This window comes from Sarcophilus harrisii, chromosome 1, assembly GCF_902635505.1.
Source record: "Sarcophilus harrisii chromosome 1, mSarHar1.11, whole genome shotgun sequence".
Taxonomy (NCBI): Eukaryota; Metazoa; Chordata; class Mammalia; order Dasyuromorphia; family Dasyuridae; genus Sarcophilus; species Sarcophilus harrisii.
In genome coordinates, this window is record NC_045426.1 from 30140320 (window position 1) to 30166312 (window position 25993).

At 36.7% G+C, this 25993-nt stretch overlaps 1 protein-coding gene across 1 annotated transcript in view; it reads left to right on the plus strand.

Moving 5' to 3' along the window:
- The first annotated feature begins 479 nt into the window (after positions 1–479).
- The window catches only part of TAFA1 (TAFA chemokine like family member 1), a 525382-nt gene continuing 499868 nt past the window's right edge, over positions 480–25993 (plus strand). The window contains exons 1-2 of the mRNA XM_003762355.3: positions 480–1019; positions 3110–3230. Coding sequence (XP_003762403.1) covers positions 3113–3230 — 118 coding nt within the window. The 5' untranslated portion in view covers positions 480–1019; positions 3110–3112. The remainder of the gene's footprint in view (positions 1020–3109; positions 3231–25993) is intronic.

The window sequence follows — 25993 nt, forward strand, 5'->3', positions numbered from 1 at the left end:
TTTGCAGATCAGGAAATCGAATGCCCAGAGAATGAAAGAACTTGCCCTTGGTCACATAGAAAGCAAATGAAATAAGCAGCTCTGCCTTGAAATGAAGTATCCTGTCTCTCATTTTCCTTTTCCCTTCCACAGAATCACAATGCTTTAAATCAACTTTAGTCCCTTAAATATATAAATCAATTAAATCAAAGTTCATGCTAAACTTCCCAAGAGGGGTCAGTTTAACCAAGATCCAGACAGAAGAAATAAGTTTGACTATATCTTCTTTCCTCCTATGATTCAGGCTTTTTTTAGTCTATTTAAAAAAAAAAACCCTGTATCTTTCTGCAGCTTCTGCCGTTTTTTCCTTAGGTTTTGCCTTTCCTTTGTATCTACTCCAATGTAGCATCTAACACAAGGAATCGGGCATTACAGTGTTAAAATGCTGGTCTTGTTGTTTAAGTTAGTGGGCAGGTATAAAAATTCACTGGAGCTGTAATAGAGGGTAATGTCACTTTAAGACATGTGATACTTTACAGAGCAGGGATGTATCGAAACAGACTACTGATACTTCAGGGCACCGTCTAGCAGCAGTCCAGCTCCCTCCGAACATATAGTGAGTTGCCTGACTGCACTGAAGGAAGGGGAACACGGATGGTCCCTCATTAAAACAGAAGCTGATTTTCATCTGCAAGTACCCAGGAACTGCACATTACCTCAAGATCACTCCAAAGGGCTCATCAGGCAGAGGGAACGCTAGGAGATGATTTAAAGGTGAAGATGACAAGCTTTTCACCCCTCAAACCTTGGCTACTTTTCTGACAACACGGGCTGAGATCTGATGTCTTCTTTATTCTGGAAATAGGATTGGTGACAAGGAAAAAAAAAGAAAGAAAAATAAGATCTCTCTCTCTTTTTTTTTAATCCTGATAAAGAAGATTATTTAAAACCTCTTATTGTGGTACACATGGATTTTAAAAAGTGTTAGATCTTTCCAATGAACACTAATAGAGCATTCTACTCCTGGTTGGATTACTCAGGTAAGAAGCTTCTTTCGAATTTAAGATTCAGAAAGCAGATCTGGGAAACACTCGCTAAGAACTAGTGGAATATGCTCTAGCTATCACATTAATTATTCTTTGGAATGCTCTATTTACATAGAGACAGTAGGCTTGCTGGTTAAGCTCAGAGTGCTGGCTAATGCAGGGACGTGAAAAGATGCTCAGAAGTAATGCTGAGAATTAAAGAAAGTTAATTGAAAAAAAGGAAGACCAAAAAAAAAAAAAAAAAAAAAAAAGGCTGATGTGAGTGAGATGTGAAAATAAGCTAGCCCTGTGTTAAGATCTGTGTGGGTAGAGAAACGATAGAAAAGAAAAAGCAAGGAGTGAATGGGAAAGTAGGCAAGTTTTGTATTAGGATTTTTTGAAGTTTATATTAAATCACAGCACATTTAACTTAATCCCAGAAAGCTTAATGCATGCTACCACTACCTTTCTCCGGATATTCTTTTGCATAACATTAGGAGAACCCCCCCCCCCCCAACTCATGCATTCATTTCAAAATTCACAGTGGAGCTCTTCTATTTATCTGAAATAAGGAGAACGCTTGGTATTTTATTGGTAGTGGTCCAAAACAATGGAGGAAAGTATGCTGATTTCAAAAGTAAACAGTGGGCAGCAAAACTAATTATCAACTGAACAGTCCATTGCCTTCAGAGAACAGGAGCATAAATGGCACCATGCTGTCAAAAATAATGTTTCTTTCTATTTTGTGCTTAATTACAATTGTCATTATGAGTCTACAGGAACCCTAAAAATCCTTCTTAAAGCCCCCATCTCTGATTTACTGCCATGGATTATCTTCAATTATGCATTCTTGTGTACTAGAATATTTTGGGGTGTGTATTTGTGACTGAACGTCAAAACTCTTTGAGAAATGTTTATCTCACATAGAGAATGATCCTGTTGGGAGGTCATTTACAGGTTTTAAATATGAAGTTTTTCTTGAATAGGGGAGCTTGAAAAAGGGAAATATATATATAGTATGCAGCCTTCTCTTCCTCAGGGAAATATGCTTCATATACAGCCCTCCCTCCTCATAGTGGAACAAATAATCTATAGTTGACTGGACAGGCAGACACCACCCTCTCAACCATTGGTTGACTGGGGAAAGTGCCTTCTTTTAATTAATTTGGCCAGGTAAAATATAATACAAGTTGTTATCAGAAAATGGACCACATGGCACAGCTAAGCTGTTGAGGTCTGAGGATGCTCATGAATACCCACCCACAGGACAGATAAAGTAGAAAAGTCTAATGACAGGTGGGGATTGACCACTGAATATCCATGCACACCTAGTCACATAAATTCAATCACACAACAAGTGTGACTGGGTGATCTGTGCCAATAAAGGAAGCAGAGGGGTTTTCAGGAAAGGAGAAGCTAATTTTAAATTCTGGCTTCCTGCATGACCCCAACTCACACTTTCATGGCATCTGAAACTCATTGTGGCCTAATATAATTTAAGAGTTTAAATTCAACCAAAGAAATGGATTCCATACAATGTGACTAGAAGAAATGAGGATTTAGTTTAGAAGACAACAGAGTGATCAATAATTAACGCTTGAGAAATAAAACACAACCAAGCCAACAGAAGCCAATAATCTGTAACCTCCTCAACTGATGTCAGATTCAAAAGAAAGTTGGAGTGAGGATGAAGGAAATTGAGGTAACTAAAAGGAGGCAATATATTTAAGACTGGGAATGCTGTCATTAGTAACTCAACCTGGGAAGGAAAGGGTTGTTCTGAAATCCTGAAATTAAATACTCAGGACTAAAACTAATAAGGAAATTGGGAATGATTTCATAGACATATTAGAAAATCCCACCCCCTTCCAGGCTGTACGTGTTGAGAGTTCCATGGAGGGTGTGGAAGTCTCAGTTGTTCAGTGCTCTTCAGGGCTCTTGACCAGGGTTGGACATTGCATATGGTATGATCTCTCTGCCCTCTAGCCTGTAGTCAAAGCAGCAGAGGGATAGTCTCTTTGTGAACTTCCCTCCTCATTGGTATTGACTGTGTGATGATGTGCTTAAGGGTAGAGGTAATAACTCATATCTAATGTTTTATTTAGAGTATGGCTATGGTCTCTGCAATGTCCTGGGTCCTGTATTTGTGGATAAGTGCTTGTGCAATGCTCCTCTGTCAGGGATCTCTTCATCACACTTTCCAACAGCATCACCTGCACAGACCAGGTAGGAACAATGAGCTACAACAGGAGGTTGTTCTATTGCAGCCTCCTGTCAATTCTATTGGTTTCTTTATAAACAGATGGGTGAATTGCACTTGGCATGGAAATCAGCTTGGCCTCCAGTCTTCCCCCCACTGCTTCCTTTGAATCACGGTGGCTATTTCTGGTTGCCCTGATGTGTAAGCTCTTTCTGGTTTGCTGAAATGCCCCTGAGGCACACTTTCCCATTAACTTCTCTGGGAAGAAAAAAAAAAAAAAAGGAGGGGGTGTGGCTTGCCATAAGAAAGCCTTTTTAAAAGACTGGTTTGGTTGGTATTGTGTGCGGCAAGCAAGGTTTGGGCTTCTTTCTGCTCCCCAATAAAAGCACTGAGCAAAGTCCGGGGACATCCGGGGTGCTCAAAGAAGTATTTTTTTTCTTTCTTCAGTCAAAAAAATGTGTCTATAATTTCTTGTGCTAAGTCACATGTAACTGCCCTGGTATATCTGTGTCTAACTAAGGAGTCTCTGAGAGCGAATCATAGCACTTTGGTGTCAAGTTAGCGATGAACTTTTTGGTATCTGAATTTTTTTTCCGCCTTCTTGCCCCTTTCTATTCTTCTGGTACATCTTGACAATTTATTCCTGATGCATTTCCCAGGGTCAAGTTTTCCTTAGCCTGGAAGCTCGGTACTGAATTTGCGTCCTCAGTTGCATGCAGTTTGCCTCTCATTTTCTGTCTGAATAGGTCATTTTTTTTTTCTTCCACAGACTCACCCTACCCATGCTGATTTTTCTCGGTTCTTTTCCTCCATGCTTTCCATCGCTTAGTTCCCGGCACCTCCCTACCCCCACCCCCTTTTATCTCCCCTCTTCTTGCTCCTAAACACTTCCTTTTATTCTTAAATCCATTCCCTCCCAACCTCCCACTTCCTATTCCCAGCTCAGGACTTTGGAAGAACCCCGTACCTGGCTGAAGCACGCTGCCTTTGTCCCAAAGGTCCAAACGCCCAGATCCCAAACCAGCTCCTACCTCCAACCTCCCCCCCCTCGTATCTCCCCTACCCCCCAAAAAGCACCCTAACCTCTCCTCCTGATCTTCCCCCATCCTATCCCCGCCCCAGCCCCATCTTCTCTGCCCGAGGTGCCTCACCCTCCCGCCCCCCAAGCTTCCAGGCTCTTCCTTTCTGCCATCCCGTGGGTGGGTGGCGCTGCAGCCATCCTTCCTGCCCCTGGGGCGGGCTTTGGGCAGAGGGCGCCGCTCCCTCGGGGTCGGGCGTGTCCAGAGATGGGGGCAGCTCTCCCACTTGGCACTTGACCTTGTCCTCCGTCTGGGGTTTGTGCCTCAGACCCCCAAGCGGGGGAGAACGCGCAGCTGCTGGCAAGGGACCGGTCGCTCTAGGCTGGCAGCTGGTGGCCTGCCGGGCTCGTCCCCGCCCACTCACTCTCGCCACCGCCCCGGGACGCCCGGTCCGAGCTGCACCCAGGAGGGAACTGGCCAGGAGCCGGGTGAGAGGGCGCTAGGGAAGAGGCTGTCCCCAGCCCGAACTGATACCTCATTACTGCCTGCCTCCGGGAGGCGGGAGTGGGCTGGGGGGGGGGGCAGAAAGAGGGGGCGTCGCCCCTGCAGCATGGGAATGATTCCGCGCTCTCCCAAAAGGAAAAACCTGGCTGGCTTCATTTGGCCTCTGTCCCCAAAGTGGACACTCTCACTCCGCCAGCTTTTTGGTGCGATTTTCCCAACTCCCCAGTTTTCGGATAAGCCACATATGGGAGCGTACACAATGAATTGCTCCCTACTAAAGTCAAACACCTTTTTTTCTCTTATTCAGAGTCCGTTCATATACATAGAGCAGGTTTCCCAGCATGCTAGGGGCTGCTAGCGGGCAAATAATCCTTTCTGAGTAAGGCATTTCAGTTCTCAAAGTGTTCCTGGACCCAAAGTGCTTTTGTAGTCAGGTTGCTTGCAAATCTCAACCGGATGACTTACTAACTGGGGACCCTTGACAAGTTACCTCACTTTTCTGGACCCCAATTTCCTCCTCTGCAAAATGAGCAGGTTGGAGACATAGGACCACAGATTAAGAGCTAGAAGAAAGCCTTAGGATCCTTTGCATCCAACCTCCTTATTTGACTGAGCCTTAGGAAAGTGGAGCCCAAATGACTCCAAATACAGACTCTGTGATCTGCCAAGTGCCTTTGAACTCTCTGTAGTTTGGTCCTGTTTGACGCCAACAACCCTTTAAAGTAGACGTGGAAGGGATCATTTCATCCACATTATAAATGAGGAAATTGAAGAGTTTATTGGCTAGATGTCCAGTGCTTACTTCTGATGAGTTTATTCAACTTTCACAGTGAAAGATAGTACCAATCTTCTTTGCTTTCATTGCTATCAGCAGAGATTAAGGCCATCAATCTAGGAAACATCTTATGTCTTCATTTATTTTGGTAGGAATCTCTAATATATAAGTATATTTTTTAAAGGGAGGATGTTTGCTTTTTTCCCCTTTGCTAATGAGAGTCAGAATGTTATTCTACTTGGCTCTTAAATCTTCAGAGAAAGGAATGAAATGTTTCTGAAGACAGAAGCGGGAACTCTTCTTGGCTTTCTGAGACAATCAGGACCCAAAGGAACAGATAAATAAATTAATAAGCAAAAGGAAAAATGTCATCTCATTTTCTAAAATGAGTTAAACAAGTGACATTATAAGAAAAAAATGAGCATCCAGCAGATCCAGAGACTTGCTCCATTTGCCTAAGCTTGAAAAATCACCTCCTTTATGGAGCAAGAACAAGGAGGCACCAAGTGCATACCAAGTATCAGGGAAATGTGAAAAATGACAAATCTTTCACTCAGAGCCCGGCTACAGAGAGAGTGAAGGTTTTACAGCTGCCTCATCACCTGCTCAGTAGCAGCAGAGCTCTTTCTCTTGCAGGCAGCTTCCCCCAGCCCTCCATGAGTAAGATTGATGGTGTTCTGGTCCTGAGCAGCCAATTTCAGTCTCTCAAGAAATAATCCACTACATTGACAGATGAGTGGAATTTGACGGCATGTTCACCTCATTCAGATTGTTCCGCACCTGGATGGCACCGGTTCAGGAGGCTTCTTTAGGGGAAACTATTAGAGATTTTGGACAATTTTTGTTGTCATACATAAAATCAAGACGATGTGGTTAGCTAAATATACATACATGTGTATACATATATGTGTGTATGCATACACGCATATATACATAACTGAATGAATTTGCTAGCTGTGTCCTCCATGGAATGGGTTTATACATAAAAGGAAGGAAAATACGTTAACTAGAAAACTGACTGATTTTAATATATTCGGCTGCAGTCCTAAGTACTTTCTATTTTTCATATTTATGTTATTAGGAATGCGCCATTTACTTCCAGTTACTCACTGTTTAAGGGAGATTAAAACATTCAATCAAATAAGGATGCATTTTAAAATTACACAAATGAAGGAAATATGCTGTAGATGAACAAATTTATAATTTCAATAATTGAATAGTTAGATACATCATGTTTTTATTTTGGAAGCAGCAGTGTAAGAAATCACTGTTAACCAATGGAATAGTCCTTATGCCTCTCTTCATTGTATGGCTGTGGGTAGAATGTGTAATTTAAAAGAGACATACCAAACAATTAAACACTCAATAGAAGAATTACCTTTGTTCTGGGTAATTAGAATGGACAGTTTCCACTCTGTCTTGTACCTGATGAATGTCAGACTTTCAAAAGCATCCATCATGGGATGGCAGAGAAGCAAAATGCTTGAGTGAATTTAACTTTGTAGACAGCCTTTGCTCTGCACAGCTAGATATAATAAAGGTTTCTTTTCTTGATAGATAAACTTATAGGAGAAGAATATCATGCCTGAAGGATGATAATACCCAAACTGGTTTTTTTTAATTCCCTAAAACTTGATAACAATAATGATCATCCCTAAATGTTTCTGAATGGAACATTGCTCATGAAAAATTCTGCGCCCCCCAAAATATTATTTTTCTACTTATACTTGTTTTTTTTTTAATTATAGTGAAGAAAGTCTAATAAACCAATAAGGGCCGAGAATTTATAAGTACTGCCATATTAGTTGAATGGTACAAAGCAGACATATTGAAAGATTACTAAAATATTTTTTTTCTCTCACATATCTGACTTATTGACAATAAATATACTGAGATATCACTTTGAAACCTTAAAGTTTTATATATCATATCATTAGTAATTATAATATTATTGCTATAATAAGATCAACATTTGGAATAGGAAGGGAACTCAGGCCATTCAAGACAACTACTTCATTTAACACATAAAGAAAATGAATCCCACGGAGGTCACAAGACATGCCTAGGATCATACAGGCAGTAAGTAAGCTTAAGAATCATATTTAAACCAAGTTCTTGGGCTGCAGAGTTAGTGCTTCTTCCACTATAAAATTCATTGGATACTGATTACTATTCATTTTAAAATACAATAGTTTTTTTTTTTGTTAAAGTAATATTAGGAAAATACCTTTCTTTGATAATACCCTTTACTACATATGTGTTCTACAAATATTTTATGTAATAGAGTATGTAATTCACAATAACCTCTAATTTTAAGCATGTAATTCAAATATTATTGTTCAAGAAAAAAAGTCTTTAGTGCAAGTAATATATCCAATTCTTTTATAATTACATGTATAAGCATAGATAGATATATGTATATATAAGATAGCTATGATGTTGATATATCTATCTAGATATAGATACAGATTATATCAGCATATAATCTGTATCTATATCTCTAAATATATAATATCTTTATGTATCTATTTATATGTGTATGTATATACAAAAATAGAGAGACTGAGAGGGAGACAGAGAGAGAAAGAGAATGAGAGAGTGAAAGCGAGAGGGAGAGAGAGAGACAGAGAAAGAGACAGACAGAGAGGAGAGAGAGAGAGAGAGAGAGAGAGAGAGAGAGAGAGAGAGAGAGAGAGAGAGAGAGAGAGAGAGAAATTTGAAGTGATAACAGCCCCAGAAGCAGGTCCCTGTTAGAGCTTTACAACACACTGCTAAAGTTGTTGAATTGGCCTAAGGATTAAAGTGGACAGGTTGTGATTTGCGGAGTTAGCTGGGTGCAAGTGATAGTCCATTGATCATCTGATTGAAGGTATTGACTTGGTCCCACAGAGACAAGAAGCAGACACTGACATTTGGCAAAATACTAAGATAGCCAAACAGAAGATAGGTTTAAAGATGGGAATTAACAAAACGTTATACCATCAATGCCCCTGATTTATTAAAAAGCAAACAAAAAACAACTTCACTCTTATAATAGAAAACAACTTCTCTTATAATATGTAAATTGACATTTATGTCATCTTAGTCAAATGTGCTTGCTGTTGATTTTTAGAGAGTGAGAGCTTCTTTCAGCATGCTATCAAGCAAAAATGTTGCCAAGGTATGAATCTTAGTTTCTTAAGCCATGTTCAGGATGTCCATTTAGGACTTTAGTTCTAGAGTATGTAAAACTTGGGGAACAAAAGATGGGATTGGAAATATGTCAATGATGATGCTCCTCATTTAAAAAAAAAACATTTATTGGTAGGAGAAAGAAAGAAAATTGCATCAGGGTTATCTATTCTGGTCAATGGCAGAGAAGATCCAGTTTGTCCCTTGGGGAGTTTTTTCTAAGATGTCTGTTATCTTCCTTCTTCTAAGGCATCTTCTATGTCATATAATCAATGGTATATTTTTCAACTTGTCAAGATTACCTAAAAACTATTAATAAATTAGGAAGTTATCATATGATGTAGAGAAAGAATGGGCTTCAGTGCTGCATCCCTGTCATCATAATTTGGGAAACTGAGGCTCAGGGAGGGAAAGGTACTCCCAAATTCATATCAAGTGAGAAGCAAAGCGAGGATTCATATTCAGGTCTTGTGATTGTAACTTCACCCTTCTTTCCATTATATGATATTCCCTGAGTATGTACAGGCGACTGAGAAATACTCTAGAGTCTGAAAACCTAGGTTCAAATTATACCTTCAAAGTTCCCTGTTTGCTTCAGTAACTAGCATAGTGGTTGACACATAGAATGTGTTCAGTAGAAGTTTATTGACTTACTAACCTTTTCAGGACCTTAGCTTCCTAAACTGTAAAATAAAAATTTGGGATTAGTTGACCTTCCAGTTCCCTTTGAGCATTAGATCTATGCTATTATGATACTATGAATAAAATAAATTTCGCCTTGTCAATGTAATTCATACATATCTATGCAATATTTGGACTCAGATATTTGAGGTTGTTGTTATGGGAACAAATATCACATTTGTCAAAAATAATCTGAAGAAGAATATGCCGTCCAATAAAAGCAGGGTTTAAATTTCTCAGCATGCCAAATCTGGTCTCTTTTTTTCCCCATAGATTTAGGAGAAATGATTTGGTTTGGGGAGAATAGAAATGAGTCTTCCGCTGCAAGAGAGAAAACAAGTCTTTTACTTTAAGATCCCTTTGTTATGAGAGGAAAATTTTCATTTCATTTATTCTATCTTGGAAAAAAAAAACACTAGACTGGTGTTATTTTCCCCCCACTGGGGTGAAGGGAAGATAAATGATGTTGTTAGCAATATTGTGCAAACCAATTGAAATCTCCAAAGATGATGGATCCAGGGCATTTAGGGAACCCTCTTGTGTAACAAATTCTATCCTCCTTCACCCATTCAAGATAATAAAGGTCCAGTGGAAAAAAATAATAAATGTCATTATTGCCACTATCTTCTCACTGAAGATGAATATGATGAGCTATACCCTACTCATTAAAACTCATTCTTCTCTTTGAGCTCAGGAGGATTAAAACCAGGCCTCATTCTGAATCTGGAATGGTGACAATCATCTCTCTTCTGTCCCCTGGATTCTCAAGTGGCCAATGGTGCAAGTACCAAGGTCTAGATCACATTGACTCATGTATTGTCCCACTCCTGCAGAAACTCAGTTTGGGGACTATAAACTCTCACCAAGCATAGCATAATTCTCTTTCTTAGGTTAGACCATAAGAACATGAGAATACACAACGTTTGTATTTCAGGTGTTACCTTCAAGGTGGAGACTTTCCTGATTTGCTCTTCCTTTCAGATGTCACAATCTCCATCCCTATTGTATTTGCTTTTACTTATCTGCACATCAATAGTGGTGCTCATTTTTTTCTCATAACATGATTTTCTTTTTCACAAAGTATCATGAAATCCTCAACCCTTAACTTGTCATCAGCATGAAACAATTAGGAGATTTGTGAATGGCCATTTTCCTTCAAAAAAACAAATTTTTGTCAAGTATGTGTATATATCTAATTTCAAAGTCTAATGAGGTTTTTAGATTAGTGACTAAGTATAGTAGGTGAGTTTTGTTTATTTTGAGTGTTCTTTATTCTATTATTGGTTAATTCAGCATAATTTACAATAAAATTATTAGAAATATTTTCTTTTATCTATGTCAAATCAATAAGTATTTAAGTATTTTCTGCGTGGACAAACAATATACTAATATACCCAGGGAGATAAAATAACAGTATCCAAAAACATGCATTCCATCTAATGAAACAACAAATTCTTTAAACCTAATGTTATACACATAATGGCTCCACTAGAATACTGACTCCTTCAGGTAAGGGACTATTTCAGATTGCTTCTCTATATATAACCCTTTGCACATGGTAGGAAGTTATGACATATATTTGGTTTGGTTGTTGAATTGAATGGAGTTATCTCATTCCCCTACCTGTCAAGGGAATTCGATTAAATCCTAATAAATGAAGTAAAGTCCTCTGATTTAATTCCCAATAATATATTTAAACTTAGATGAAGCAAACAGAAGTTAGAAGTCTAGAAAAGCTACTGAAATAAAAAGCCAGTGCTGCTGGTGGAATTCACCCTGAATCTGAATGACTTAAGGGTTATATCCAATAAATATTTATTGATTAATGGGAGGATTTTATAGTTGGAAGAAACCAAATGCTTTAGCTTAAACCTAACAGTGGCCTCCAATTTATATCCTTTCCATCTTTAAAAAAGTAAATATATTAGTGAAAGCTCATACTTGAAACCACTGCAGTCATCTATGCTATCATAAAGGAGTTTATCACAGTCTTCCTGGACAGGCAGAGATGAAGAAGTTTTGACCTGAAAAAGAGGAGAAAAATTAGAAGAGGAAGATCCAATGAAGTAGAAAAAGTGACAAAAGGGGGAGGCTGAGGACACTGAAATCAATTTTGTCCTTTTACTATGGATACCAAAGCAGTTTGAGCAGAGAAAGGAAGACCTTTGGGGGTCATTTATGATTCTAGTACATTTTTTAAAATTTCATAGGCTAGAATGCATTAGCTTTAGCAAATCTTAGGGAAATATTTCATTTTTAATGAATTTCCTCTTCATTTTTCAATAAATTGACTTAATCTTCTTCAGATATGAGTTGTGGAGCTTTTGTTTGTTCGTTGGCTAAAAAAGTGAGTTGAAGAAACTCTCCTGGGTTCATGGTGACTAGAGTCTTATTAAATTGTTTCCACTTCATGAATACATTACGACTGGAGACCAACTCTCCTTTGAACTCTAAAAGGCAAGGTATGCAGTTGCATATGCAAAAAATCCATTTCATATTTATGTTTTCCAAACCAAAAAAAAATCAAGATATAGCCACTGGGATTATGGAAGTATTCCAAATATATCCTGTTAAATTGAGAACTGGTCACCTGACCTAATTACCTTCTGTAAAAGCATGGCTCTATCATGGCAGAAGGCAGGAATTTGTACAGCCCAGTCAATAAGAGAAACCTCAGAAAATGGACTTCTGAACGCTCAAGACATTGTGAACAATATCACCTTGGGAAAAGAATTGAGATAATTTGTAGAACTAAACATTACGAACTAGAAGAGACTTTAGGGATCTACTACTACTATCATTACTACTACTTCTACTACATCCTAGAAACTAAATGGTGCTGTAAAAATTTCAAAGCCCTTCAAAATTTTATTTTATCATTCTAGCAAAATTGGCAGGTAGGTGCTGTCATTATTCATTTTTTTTTACTGATAAGGAAATAGAGGCAGATAGATATTAAGTGATTTGCTCAAGGCCACACACCTCATAGGTGTCTAAGGTCAGATTTACTAACTCAATTCCTAACCCAATATTTTAAACCTGCATCTCTTAGGAAAATTATAAAAATCAGTATTAGGAAGTACCAAAACAAGGAATCTAAATAGATTCATTAACTCCAAATATAATATTTTTCTTTTTTCTTATGGCACCATGCTGGTTATCTAATTATCACCAGGTTTCCCTATTGTGCTCAGAAAAGTATATATGATGCTAGTGACCATCAAACAAATACCTAAATATCCTTCAATCTCACTTTTGTTATTTATCAAAACTGTTGAGTCAGTACTATGCTGTATGACTAAGAAAAGATGGAAGGAGTGATTGATAAGCTCACTGAGGCAGATAGAATTACATGATATTGGAATTGTGCTATCATAAAATAATATTGCCACTACTCTATAATACCATTTCCATTCTCTCTTTCTCTCTCTCTCTTTCTCTCTCTCTCTCTCTCTCTCTCTCTCTCTCTCTCTCTCATAAATAGATACATAGATAAAGGTATAGCTAGTGTTACATATATATATGTATATATACACTTGTATATTACATAGGTATGTGTATTTCTTGGTAGTCCTCTGGAATACCTAGAAATGTATTATCTGTATAAAGTACAACTTCTAACTATTTTATTTTACAATAATAGGTTCTTATCCTGGAAAGAGATCTCAAAGTCATCTATTTCAATCTCTCAAGGAAAGAATCCTTTCCATTATATCCCAAAGTGTCATTGATTATGCATTTAAATATTTCTAATTTTTTTCTCAGTACTTTTCCAGTCCAATTCACGTCAATAAACATTTATTAGGATCCTACTATGTGCAAAGAATTACTCTAGGCACCAGAGATACACAAACACAAAATAATACCTGCCTTTGAGGAGTTTATATACTATTCAGAGATGAACAAATATATATATATATATATATATATATATATACACAAATAGGTAAACAAAAATGGATATACAAATTCATTTTTAAAAGTAATTTCAAGAGGGATAGAGTGACAACAAGTGTGTAATGACTTTGTGTAAGAGCTGATACCTAGGATTCCCTTATAAGAGTGCTAAGGATTCTAAAAGGCAGAGTTGATAAAGGTGATCATTGCACATATGAGGGACCACTTGTTTAAAGATATCTAACCAAGTTGATAAATGAAGGTTGACATATACAAGGAATAGGAATGAAAGGATAGTTTGTTATCATATCTGGGAGGAAATGTTAAATGTCAGGCTGAGGATTTTGCATTTTAATCTAAAGAAAATAGGGAGCCACTGGAGAGTTTTGAATAGGGGAGCAACCTGGTCATATCAAAGCTTTTGGAAAATTCATTGCTCACTAGTTTTGGTTCATGTAAAATATACATATACATATTCCATTCATGAACACTTCTTCTTTATTTTTTGAAGATCAAAACAAAAACTAACTGAAAAGGGGGAGTTCTTTGCCTTACTTAAAACCTGACAAAAATGTTTCCTAAATTAAAATGAACATTCACTGCTTCAATAGCTTCCTCTGGGCCCTATTTTTATAATTAGACCCACATCAGTACATGTTTGGTTTTTTTTCCCCTCCATTTTTCAGGTGCACAACCTATGCAGGAACACAATCTGAGGTCTTAGTATCAGTTCATTTGACTCCATACTGTATCAATTTAATAAGTTTACATAAAGCATAAGGCCTATGAGGAAGAAAGTTAGTTCAAAGGATAGAGTGCTAGGGTTAGGATTAGGAAGGCATGAGTTCAAATACTACTTTAAATGTTTGCTAGCTATACGACTCTTGGCAAGTCTTAGTTTTAGTTTCCTCAGATGCGAAATTGGGAATAGGAATAGCACTTATCTTATGTAGGGTTATTGAGAGAAGAATATGAGATTATGTGAGTAGGATGCTATGAAAATCTCAAAGCACTCTTTATCTAGCTAGTTCCTAGGATTGTTGTGAGAATCAAATGAGATAATAATTATAAAGCACTTAGCACAGTACCTAGCACATAGTAGGTACTATATGAATATTATATTATACCATAGAAATATTAAGGTGGAAAAAGATACAAATTTTCAGTGAAATATTTCTGGTATCTATTAGAATTAGCTTCCTTTAAGTTTCCAATTTCTACATGAAATCATTCCCAGTAAGCTTTGCTGATAATGTTTATCTTCATATATATATATATATATATATATATATATATATATAGAGAGAGAGAGAGAGAGAGAGAGAGAGAAGAAGACAGAGACAGAGAGACAGAGAGAGACAGAGACAGAGAGACAGAGACAGAGAGACAGAGAGAGAAAGAGACAGACAGAGACAGAGACAGAGAAAGCAGGAGTTGTATTTTTACTTGCTTTATAATCTCAGTTTTGTTCTAAAATACATGGTACCTACTAATAAGTAAATAAATATTCCTTTAGAAGTGGAAACTGAGTCAATGCCTCTCAGTTGGAGAATGGCTGAATAAATTATGGTATATGAATATTATGGAATAAATTTGTTCTATAAAAAATGATCAGTAGGATGATTTTAGAAAGACTTGGAGAGATTTACTTGAACTGATGCTAAGTGAAGTGAGTAGAATCAAGAGAACATTACTACATGGTAAACATTGTACTAAGTCCTAATAAATTAAAAAGTCCCTCTTCTTAAGTAGTTTACAATTTAAGAGGGGTTAATCACTCACAGAGAGTCCCATCATCATTGAGAATATTAACGTCAACATGTCAGGCTATGAGAACTCCTAGAGAGTTGTTGAGTAATTTTTGGGGGGGAGGTATTTTTAAAGGAATTTTCAGTAACATTCCATTTAAAATTGAAATATTTTCCTACCTTAAATAATGGGGATCATTTTTAAAAATCAATCTAATCATTAAACTGAGAAAAATCAGATCTTGTTCCAGAGACAAAGAATTTCTTAGAGCAAAGTTCATCTCCCAGAAACCCTGTCAGTTTTCTATCTCTGCTAGTTTACTTTCAAAAATAAAAAATAAAAAGGAGGGAAAAGGAAAGATAAGAAAAGAAAACCTATTAGAATTTGTATTTTGGACAGCATCGAAGCAGAAAGAATCTCAAGTTAGTACTATCGGTTTAGGGTAAATTTTCAAGGCATCCTAAAACGAGGTCATAAATCAACTCTTCAGCTTTGCAAGGAGGTCTCCAAAACTTGAACTTGATTTTTGATAAGATTTTGTTTTCAAATCTGTAAGCAGGGTGGATAATCAGGGATTTGCCACTGGAATGCTAAATTTTGAGTGTGCTGACCGTGCACATTATTTTTCAGTATTATAGAAACAAGAGTTTATTATCTGATTAGTGAGAATCATGCTTACATGGAAAACACATAGCAAGTTGAGGTTCTTGTCTACCCTGTCCTGAATGGTAGCTACTCTTTCCATAGACAGGTGTGTGAGGTCCCTGCCTCAGGGCCTTAACCCACCCTCCCTCTCCCCCAGATGAAGGTGAGCTTTATATCACTTGCCCTGAGTGCTATTTCCGATGCTTCTGAAATTCCTAATTTCAATTCTGTTACCTTAAACATTATCTAGAGGGCTTAGAAATGCCCTGGTTTTTCTGATAAGCCCTTTGCTAGTTTGCAGCGGCCTGTCCATTCTGAAGTGTGAAATTTCAGTCCTCTGGCTGAATTGGAACCATTGCACATCGGCATATAGTGTAGGCATATATTATAGAAAGCTGTTCCATGAGCATAACATTAATGCATCATGACCAAAGCTCACCAGGAGCAACACAAAACTCTGCAGCATGACTTTTGGGGGACTGACTATCTTAATTCACCCTATATTTGGGCCTAGGGAACAAGAACTGCCTATTCTAGGAGAAAAGAGAACAGTGATGAGCAGATGCAAAGAATCAATCATAGTATTTCAGAGTTGTAAGCAACTTTGGTGGCCATGTAACCCTTCCACAATAAAAAATGAATACTTTCTAGAACATATACTAAAAGTCAGCTAGCATTATTTGCAAAGATCTCTAGTGAAAGAGAAACCATTTTCTCTTAAGGAAGTCCACTGTCTTTTGGGACATCAACAAGGATGAAGATGAGAAGGATGAGAATGTTAGCTAGCATTTATATAGCACTTTAAGATTTCCAAAGTGGTTTATATATGTTATTGTCACAATAACCTTGGTAAGTGCTATTATCCCAGATAATACAGATGGGAATCTGAGACAGATAGTAGATGATTACTTCAGGGATATATAGTTAGGAAGTGGAAGAGGCTAGACTTCAATTCAGGTCTTCCTGATTTTGGTCAGGGATCTACCCTGTGAGCAACCTAACAGAAAATTGGGATTCTGTCATTTTCTTGCACTTCGTGATTGGACAACGACCTTGAAATGGCCTTGGAGGCTAAAGAAATAAAAAATGCACAACAATAATAATAAAAACAAGTCTTGAACTTATTACAACCACTGCATAGAAGCAATTTTCCTCAAGAAAAATGCAAAACAGAAGCAAATGCTCTTCACATTCCACAATGGGCATGGAAGCAAATAGTTGCCAAAGTGGATAGACCATTCAACCTGGAGTCAAGAAAACCTGAATGGACTAACCATGTAACCCTGAGGAAATATAAGAAAATATAAAATTGATCCCTAGCTTCCCCACAAAATGGGGTTAATAATAATAATAATATCTACATAACATGTTTGTTATGACCAAATAAGTTAATAAGTGAAGTATTTTCAAAATTTTGAAAAGCCACACAGCGGATAGAACAGTATCTCTGGAGTCAGGAGGACTTGAGTTCAATCTGGCCTCAGATACTTTACTAGCTGTGTGATCCTGGGTAAGTCATTTATTCCTGATTGTCTCAAAACAAAACTGTTATTAAGAAGGCTGAAAATGCACTGGTTTTTCTGAAAAGAAATTATTGTTGCTAATATCTGCTTCATCTATTCATATCCCCACCTTTCTGTTGCTTCTTTTTTGCCTCTAATTTAAATTTATTTATTTTAATACACATTGTTTTATGAATCATGTTGTGACAGAAAAATCAGAACAAAAAGGAAAAACCATGGGAAAGAAAAAAACAGAAAAAAGAAGTGAACACAGCATGTGTTGCTTTACATTCAATCTCCGTGGTTCTTTTTCTGGACACAGATGACATTTTCTGTACAAAGTTTATTGGGATTGAACCACTGAGAAGAAACAAGTCTTTCATAGTTGATCTTCACACATTCTTGCTATTATTGTATACAATATATTCCTGGTTCTGCTTGTTTTACTCAGCATCAATTTGTAAATCTTGCCAGACCTTTCTAAAACCACTCAACAATTTTATAGATAATATTCTATTACCTTCATATACCACAGCTTATTTAGTCATTCCCCAAATGATGGGGGATCCTCATTTTCTAGTTTTTTTTGTTACCACAAAAAGAGCTGCTACAAACATTTTTTGTAAATGTGTCTCCTTTCCCCTCCTTTATGATTTTCTTGGGATATAAACCTGGTAGTGGCACTGCTGGTTCAAAGGGTACAGTTCTCAAGAGTTATAGATAAAGTTTTCCCATCTAGGGATGTAAACATTTTAACTTTTAAATAATATATATTTCCCCTGTTTACCTTTCTACGTTTCTCTTGAGTCTTACATTTGTAGATTAAATTTTCTTGTAGTTCTGGTTTTTCAAATAGAAATGATTAAAAGTGTCAATATTCATCACCTCCCCTGAAAAATGATGTTCAGTCACTGGGCAGTTAATTCTTGGATGTAACCTTTGATCTTTTGCCTTCCAGAATATGATATTCCAGACCCTCTGATCTTTTATTGTAGAAACTGCCTGGTCCTGGGTAATCCTGACTATTGTTCCTTAATATTTGAATGGTTTTTGTCTGACAATTTGCAGTATTTTTTTCCTTGATATTGCAGTTCTTTAGTTTTGCAACAATGTTCCTCGGGATTTTCTTGTGGGGTCTCTTTCCAAAGGTGATCGATGGATTTTTTCAATGAACAATTCTCTCTCTGTTTCTAGAATATGGGGGAAGTTTTCCTAGATTATCTCTTAAAGCATGCTATCTAGGCTTTTTTTTTTTTTTTTGGTCATGACCTTCAGGTAGACAAATCATTTTTAAATTGTCTCTTCTGGATCTTTTTTCCAGATCAGCTGTTTCTCTAATGAGGCATTTCCAAATTTTTTTCCATTCTTTTTAGTTTGCTTGACCAATTCTCCATGTCTCATAGTATCATTAACTTTCATTTGCCCTCATCTTCCCTTCAGTGATTTTCTTCAGTTAGCTTTTGGATCTCTTTTTCCATATGACTAATTCTACTTTTGAAGATGTTTTCTTCAGTGGCTTTTTCTTTGCATTTGGCGAATTATATTTTTAAGGAGTTGCCTTTCTTTTCTAAACTGTTGATTCTCTCTTACATACTTCTCATGTCTTTTCTCATTTTTTCTTCTCTCACTCTTATTTTCCTTTTAAAGTGTTTTAGGAGCACTTCCAAGAAGCCTCTTTGGGCTTGAAACCAATTCATATCACTGCTTGAAACTTTCTCCCTGGACATTTTTGTCCTCTTCTGAGTTGGTGTTTTGTTCTTCTCTCTCCCCCATAATAGCTTTCTATGGTCAAAATTCGTTTCCATTTCTTGCTCAATTTCTTTCCTTTTCTTTTGATAATTCCTCTTTATTTATTTTTATGGTCAAGCTCTGCTCTTGGGGTAAAGGGAGTGCTATTCTAAGCTTCCTATGCAGCTCTGAGCCTTGGCTTTGTGCACATGGATCCCTTGTTTTTGTAGGGGGTAACTTTACCTTTACAGGAAACAGTGTGGTTTCTCAGAGTTTACCTTTTCAGCTGGGACTGGAGGCTGCCCCACTGATTTTTTCCTCTATTGAGCTAGGACTGAGGGTCTCAGTTGTTGAATTGCTGTGATTAAAACCTTCTCACTGGCTTTCCCAGAGTCAGTCTGATCATGACTGGATACTCTTTTCACCCCAGTGAGATTGACCTTTCTTCAAGTTTTTCCCAATCTGACTTGAACTGGAGAGTGGATTCATTGCATCAGACTCTGTTCAGGGGCTTGGTTTCATATGTTTTCAAAGGAAATTGGGACAGCTTAAGCAGCTTCCATGCTTCATTTCACCATCATTATGTTGCTTTTTTTTATTCCTTTAAGACATGATTGAAAAAAAAATGCCTGGAAAACAGATTTCCAAATTCTTTACCTGGCATTCAAGGCCAACAGAAGTCTGGTTCCAAACTACCTTTCTAGCCAAATTTTACAAAACTTCCTGCCAAACCAAATTACTCACTTCTAAGTGAACATATCGAGTACTTTCTTTCCTCCCACTCTATTGTAGTTGTTCAGACTGTATAGTTCTAAGTCTATCCCATCCTCCCTCAACCTGTTGAATTTTGACCAATTCTCCAATAACTAGCTAAAATGTTATCTCCTTCTTGAAACTTTCTCTGATCTATGTTGTCATAAATAACCTTTCCCTTCAGGGACTTCTTCTAGGTATAGTGTATGTATAGCCCTTTTTCTATTCATACCTTGGAAGTGCTATATAAATAGGAGCTATCATTTCATTGAATATAAATATGAATTATTGTTGTCAATAAAAGTAGCAGCAGCAGCAGCAATAGTAGTAGTAGTAGTAGTAGTAGTAGTAGTAGTAGTAGTAGTAGTAGTAGTAGTAATAGTAGTAGATTGTCTTGAGCTTTATGTTCAATGCTGAGCAATGCTCAAGATTTTTTTTTTTATTTTTGTAGCCCTCAAGGTAGATTCCTTCACAGGGCATTTTCTAAGTCATTGTCCAACCATGCAGGGCAAGAAAATGACAGAACAGCAATTCTTTGTACTTTGAAATATATGGAGACATGGAAGCTACCTTTAAATATTTCAAAGGCTGCCATATAGAAAACAGATTAAACTTGTTCTTCTTGATCTAAGAAAAGAGTATCAATGGGCAGAGGCTGAAAAAAGGTTGATTAAACCTTGATGTCAGGAAAATATACTATTCAATTTGGTTAGGTTGCTCAGTAGATAGAGCCCTGATCTGGAATCAGGAAGACCTGAGTCTAGAAACAAGTAGTTTATGAAAGCCCAGTGGTATTTAACTTCATTTTCACAACACACTAACCATTGCTAGATTCTTGGTTCCTTCTTGGTTCAATCCTGTAATAAGTCATGGTACTAGTATAAGTACAAAACCCCTTCTGTAAGAATCACATTTTCCCTTAAGACAACCTTTCACGACATGCTTGGTGGAGAGGTCAGTGTACTTTATTTAGAGACCATAAGAGCTTTTCCTCTTATTTAAAAGTTATTTTATGAGTTATATAAAACTCATAGAGTTTTCAGAAACTTACTAGTTGTGTGACTGAGCAAATTCACTTAACAGATTTAGCCTTCATCTTCTTCAGTTTCTTCATCTGTCAAAGGATGATAATAATCATATATACCTCATTGAGTTGTGACTATTAAACAGACAAGATAACATATGTAAAGTGCTTTTCAAGCCTTGAAATGTTATTTAGATGTTTGTTATTGTCAGTGGTAACCATTTTTTAGTGTCTGGGCTCATGGACATATACAACATCCGAATCAACAAATATGCCCAGGATGATGGGTTTCTCCTGAATTGGAGAATTCTGAATTTCCTCTCTGTAGCACAGAAATCACAGACCAGACATGTGTGAGCATCTGTGGCTCCACCATTGTTCAAACACAAGAAGAATTTGCATTCTATAGTTGGAAAGAGTTCAGTTAGTAATGATAACACAGCTGTTGTTGGACCCCCTTATGGTGGAAGCAATGCAATTCTGCAGGGAGCAAAGTCTCTCAGGCCACTGGGCTGCTGTAATCATACAGCTATGGATGGCAACTCATTGGTACAAAGATGACTTAGTTTAATTGATCACTTCTATTTTTTGTTTTTGTTTTTTCCTACTCAGGAGCACAGATTTGGAGCTCAAAAAGAACTTAGATCATTTAGATAATAATCCTCTCCTTACAGATGGGAAAACTGAGGCTCATAATAGAGTTTCTCTTCCATTTTGTAGAATTTCTTGTTCATTTTAAGATACAGGTCCAGTGATACCTTCTATAAAAAGGCTACTTGGAGTTAAGGAGAACAGGATTTGAATAAGGTAATAACTTTGAATATAACAAATAACTTGAATAAGGTAAATATCAAGTAATTTAACCATTCAGTCTGTTTTTTCATCTGGAAATGGAAATAATAATATCACCCCAAAATCACCGGGTTAGTTTGAGGATCAAATAAGATAATACGTAAAAAGTGCTTTGCAAACATTATATGAATAATAACATTATTATTTAAGGCTAATTGTTTGTTTTAATTAATTAATAGCCTTAAACTGATAATCCCCTCCCTCTAAAAGTTTTATCCTGAATATATTCATTTACATATGTTTTCTCCCTCATAAGACAAAACTCTTTAAATGTAGTGATAATTTAATTTTGTCTTTGTATCCCCAATGACTGGCATAAAATGATGTTTAATGTTTGTTTATTAAATGGGAGAACTAGGCATAAAGTCAAAAGTACCTGAGTTCAAATATGCTCTCAGAATTTACCAGCTGAGTGATCCTGCTCTGACTCACTTTCCTCACCTATAAAAGAGGGATGCTAACATTTCCTTCTCAGGGCTGCTTGTAAGGATTGAATGAGGTCATATTTGTAAAAAATATGATTATCACAGTGCCAGGAACACAGTAGGCTCTCTATTAATGCTTATTTTCTTCCCTCTCTCCCTTATTATGCAAGTTCACTCAATTAATAAATGGCACAATCAAGACTGAATAAGTTCTCTATCAATTCATTGCCCTATCCATTGTGCAACACTGCTTACTCACAATTTCTTTTAATGTGCTATCTTTATTCCTTTTGTGGGGAAGTGAAAACAATAAGATAATGTCTTATCAAAGAACCAGCATTCAAATCCCACTGCTTTCTACCTGTTCTGCTTTCACTTAGAAGCTCTAGTTTTCAGAATTGTAAGAGAAAAGCACTGAGCTATAGCAGACTTCTTAAACTCTGGGTTATGACCCCATGGGGGGTCACATAATTGAATGTGGGGATTATAAAATATAAACACATCAATCAATTCTAAAAAATGTCAAAGTTGCTCTATATCTTGTAGTAATTCCACCAAGATTTCTTTCTCTATGTAAAAGTAAGCAAGCATATACATCACCTTAGCATGTAAATTTGGTTTCATCTTTCATAAATGGCAAAATTATATGTATATTAAAGGATTGTTTAAAATACATTTATTTGTGATTTATTATCAGTAAATATTTGATTTGCATACCTATTTTATATAGTTATATGCCCGTATAGGCGACCTGGGATCATGTAAAATTTACTTAAGTGAAAAAGGGTCATAAGTGGAAAAAGTTTAAGTTGCCTAGGACTGAATGACTTCTGAGGTCACTATCTTATCTAAAATCCTGAGGGTTTTTTGACAACACTTTACTCTTTTCTGTATTTTAATTCATGAGTGAATAAGGTATTCTCTGTGCTGCCTTTTTCTGGCATCACTTAGGGAAGAAATTCTATCTTCTCCATGAGAATTTTCCTGACTCACATACCATCTTTGTTTATTACTATCTTCCTTCAAGTTACCTGTATTTATTTTTAAAATATATTTGCATGTGTATATGTATCTTTTTGCAGAATGTAACCTCTTTGGGGACAGAGATTGTCATTTTTGTCTTTGTAACCCCACAATTTAGGACAGTGCTTGCTACATGGTAATGGTTATGGTGATTATTGTTTTTTCTTCAGTCCTGTCTGATTTTTTGTGGCCCCATTTGGTATTTTCTTGGTAAAGATACCAGAATGGTTTGCCTTTTCTTTCTCCAGCTCATTTTACAAAAGGGGGAAGCTGAGGCAAACAGGTTTAAATGACTTGACTTGCTCAGAGTCACAGAGATTTGAACTCAGGAAGATGAGTTTTTCTGACTTTAGGCTTGGTGCTCTATCCACTGTGCTATCTACTTGCGCTGTATCATACATGCTAGGTACTTTAATAAGTACTGCTAAATTCATCTTTCCTTTGAGATCTTTCAGTTTTCAAGTTAAATGACATTTTGTATGGAATTGTCACTTAATACATAACCCAGGCTTTGATTGGACTATTTCAAAACATCATATGCAAGATGAGGTCATTTAGGGAAAGTCTCAGGAATATTGACCAGAAAGAAACATCTTACCACATACAGATACATCATTATCTTGATGTGGAGAGGGGATGGTAATTTTCCAAATGAGTTTCTGCTTTTTTGGTTGCATCATCTGGAGCAAAGATTTTGTTTTTGTTTTTTAAATTACATGATAAAGTGGAGTGTTTGCACATACAACTGTTAGTACAAATCCTAAAAGGGGTTTCTCCAACAGAGGTGCTCCTCTGTATTTATGGATGAGTTATTGGGGCCTTCTGTGACTCAGAGACAAATTTAAGAATTGATGTTTGGGCCTTCTTCAGTCAACCCTTGTGTGTGATCTGACCTGATTCTAATAGGCACAGTGGATCCCTCAGAGGGCCCTGTCCCTCTTGGCAAGTGACAATCAGAATAGTAGCAGTCATTCTTCTCCCTGAGGATTTCACAGAGGAGCAAACTCATCTGAGATTTCTAACTTCATTCCACAAGGGGGTTACTGGGCCCTAAGGTAGTTGACTGGCCCCTTGATTATTCCAACCAAACACAGCTGTGAATAATGCTGTTATACAAGGGTCCCTTGAGGCTTGGTGCAGATAATGAAGCTTCACTGCCCCTTTGCTACTAAGAGATTGTGAGATCTGAATATGAGGGGCCCGTATTTCTTAAACTCTAGAATAGCATCATGGAATTTGAACCAATATAGACAGTAAAGTAACTAAACCAGTCTTTTCATTTTGAATATAAAGAATCTAAAATAAAAAGAAATTCACATAAAACACACACGCACACACAGGGTTTCATTCATCCATTATCTTGATGTAATGCTTACTCTTGCCGTAAATGGCTCTGCTTATTTATCTATGAGATCTGAGTGTACAAGATTACATATAAGCAGAGCTGAGAGTTCAAATCTTAAGGCTTAAGACCTTCACATAAGCATCATACATTGCATATAACTTCCAACTGAAACCAGATTTAAAAATAGCAATGCATATCTCTGTTAAACGTTTACCAGAGATGCCCCAATTAAGCCTCTTGTAACTTTCTATATACTTACTTTTTGATCTATCCATATTTTTATCTTGTATTTTTATTTTTTATTCTCGATTATGTATTGATATCTTCTCTCTTTCCCCTTTCTTTTCCATTTTTTAACACTAATATTGTTCTGGCTGAGAAACATAAATCAACCACTCCCTGAAATCAAAGGTGATCAAAAGAAGGGAGAGATGCATGTAGGCTGAAGAAAGAATCAGTGAAGATGAATCATAAGAGTGAAATGTGGGGAAAGATTTTTGTCAAGGAAATTTTTGAATGGAGTAAGATCCTAGCTGGTCAAATTATGATGGAAAAGGATAAGAGATGAAAAGCTCTTGTCTAGCTCAAAGAGAATAGAAGTTCCTTGAATGGAAAGATTGTTTCATTTTTATCTTTGTAGCCTCAGCACCTAGTGTAGTACTTAGCATATAGTAAGCCTTTTGCTTGGCTACAAATGGAATAGCCCAGCATTTATATGGCACTTTGAAGTTTGCAAAACACTTTATAAATATTATCTCATTTGATCCTCACAAAAGGTTTGTGAGGTAAATATTATTATTCACTCCATTTTGCAGATAAAAAAAACTGAACCTGGGAGATATTAAATGATTTATCCAAAATCTCACTGCTCTGTAATCATCTCAAGGCAAAATTTGATTTCAGGTCAGTGCCCCTGATAACGATCAGGTGACTGATTGTACTGTGACCCATGAAATGTGAAAAGAACCAGAAAATGCCTCTAGTTTACTAGGTAGATTCACAATGGGGATTTGTTGGAGGATAAGAAGAGTTACATAAGTGAAAAGGCATGGATGGAATAAGACAAACATCTTTGGAGGCTAATGGGCTCATTAGTGGAAAAATGGAATCCTTGAAGGGCAAACTGTCCAGTTCCATAAACTTATTTACAATCTAATTTATGTCAGAATGATACTTCAGTCCACACATCCTGTCAACTTTCCTTCATCTCATTTTCTCCCTTCTTCCTCATCCCCCAAGAACTCATAAAGACAAGTTATAACATAACATATAACTACATAGCACAATATACATTATACCATACAGCATACTATAACATAACATAATATGCATACTGTCATTTGTATCTCTCTTTTTCTTTAATGTTCTAGGTTGATTTCAATGCCTTCTTTATCAGAGCCATAGCTGAGACCCACAACAGGCCATTATATTCCATTATCCCTTTTATATTCTTATCACATACTTGAGATATGATCTCTCAAACACTTATCTTCTTGTCTTATCTATTCTGATCCCATCTCTATCCTATCTGATCTCCCTATATTGTTAACAATATGAAGGCAGAGAATTACTATGTGTTATTACTTGCCATCCATCTCTCTCCCATTATGCTTAACTCTACCTAATAGACACTTAATAAATGTTTGGGGAACGTAACATAAATAAATGACGCTATCCAAACAAAAGATCTCTTCTC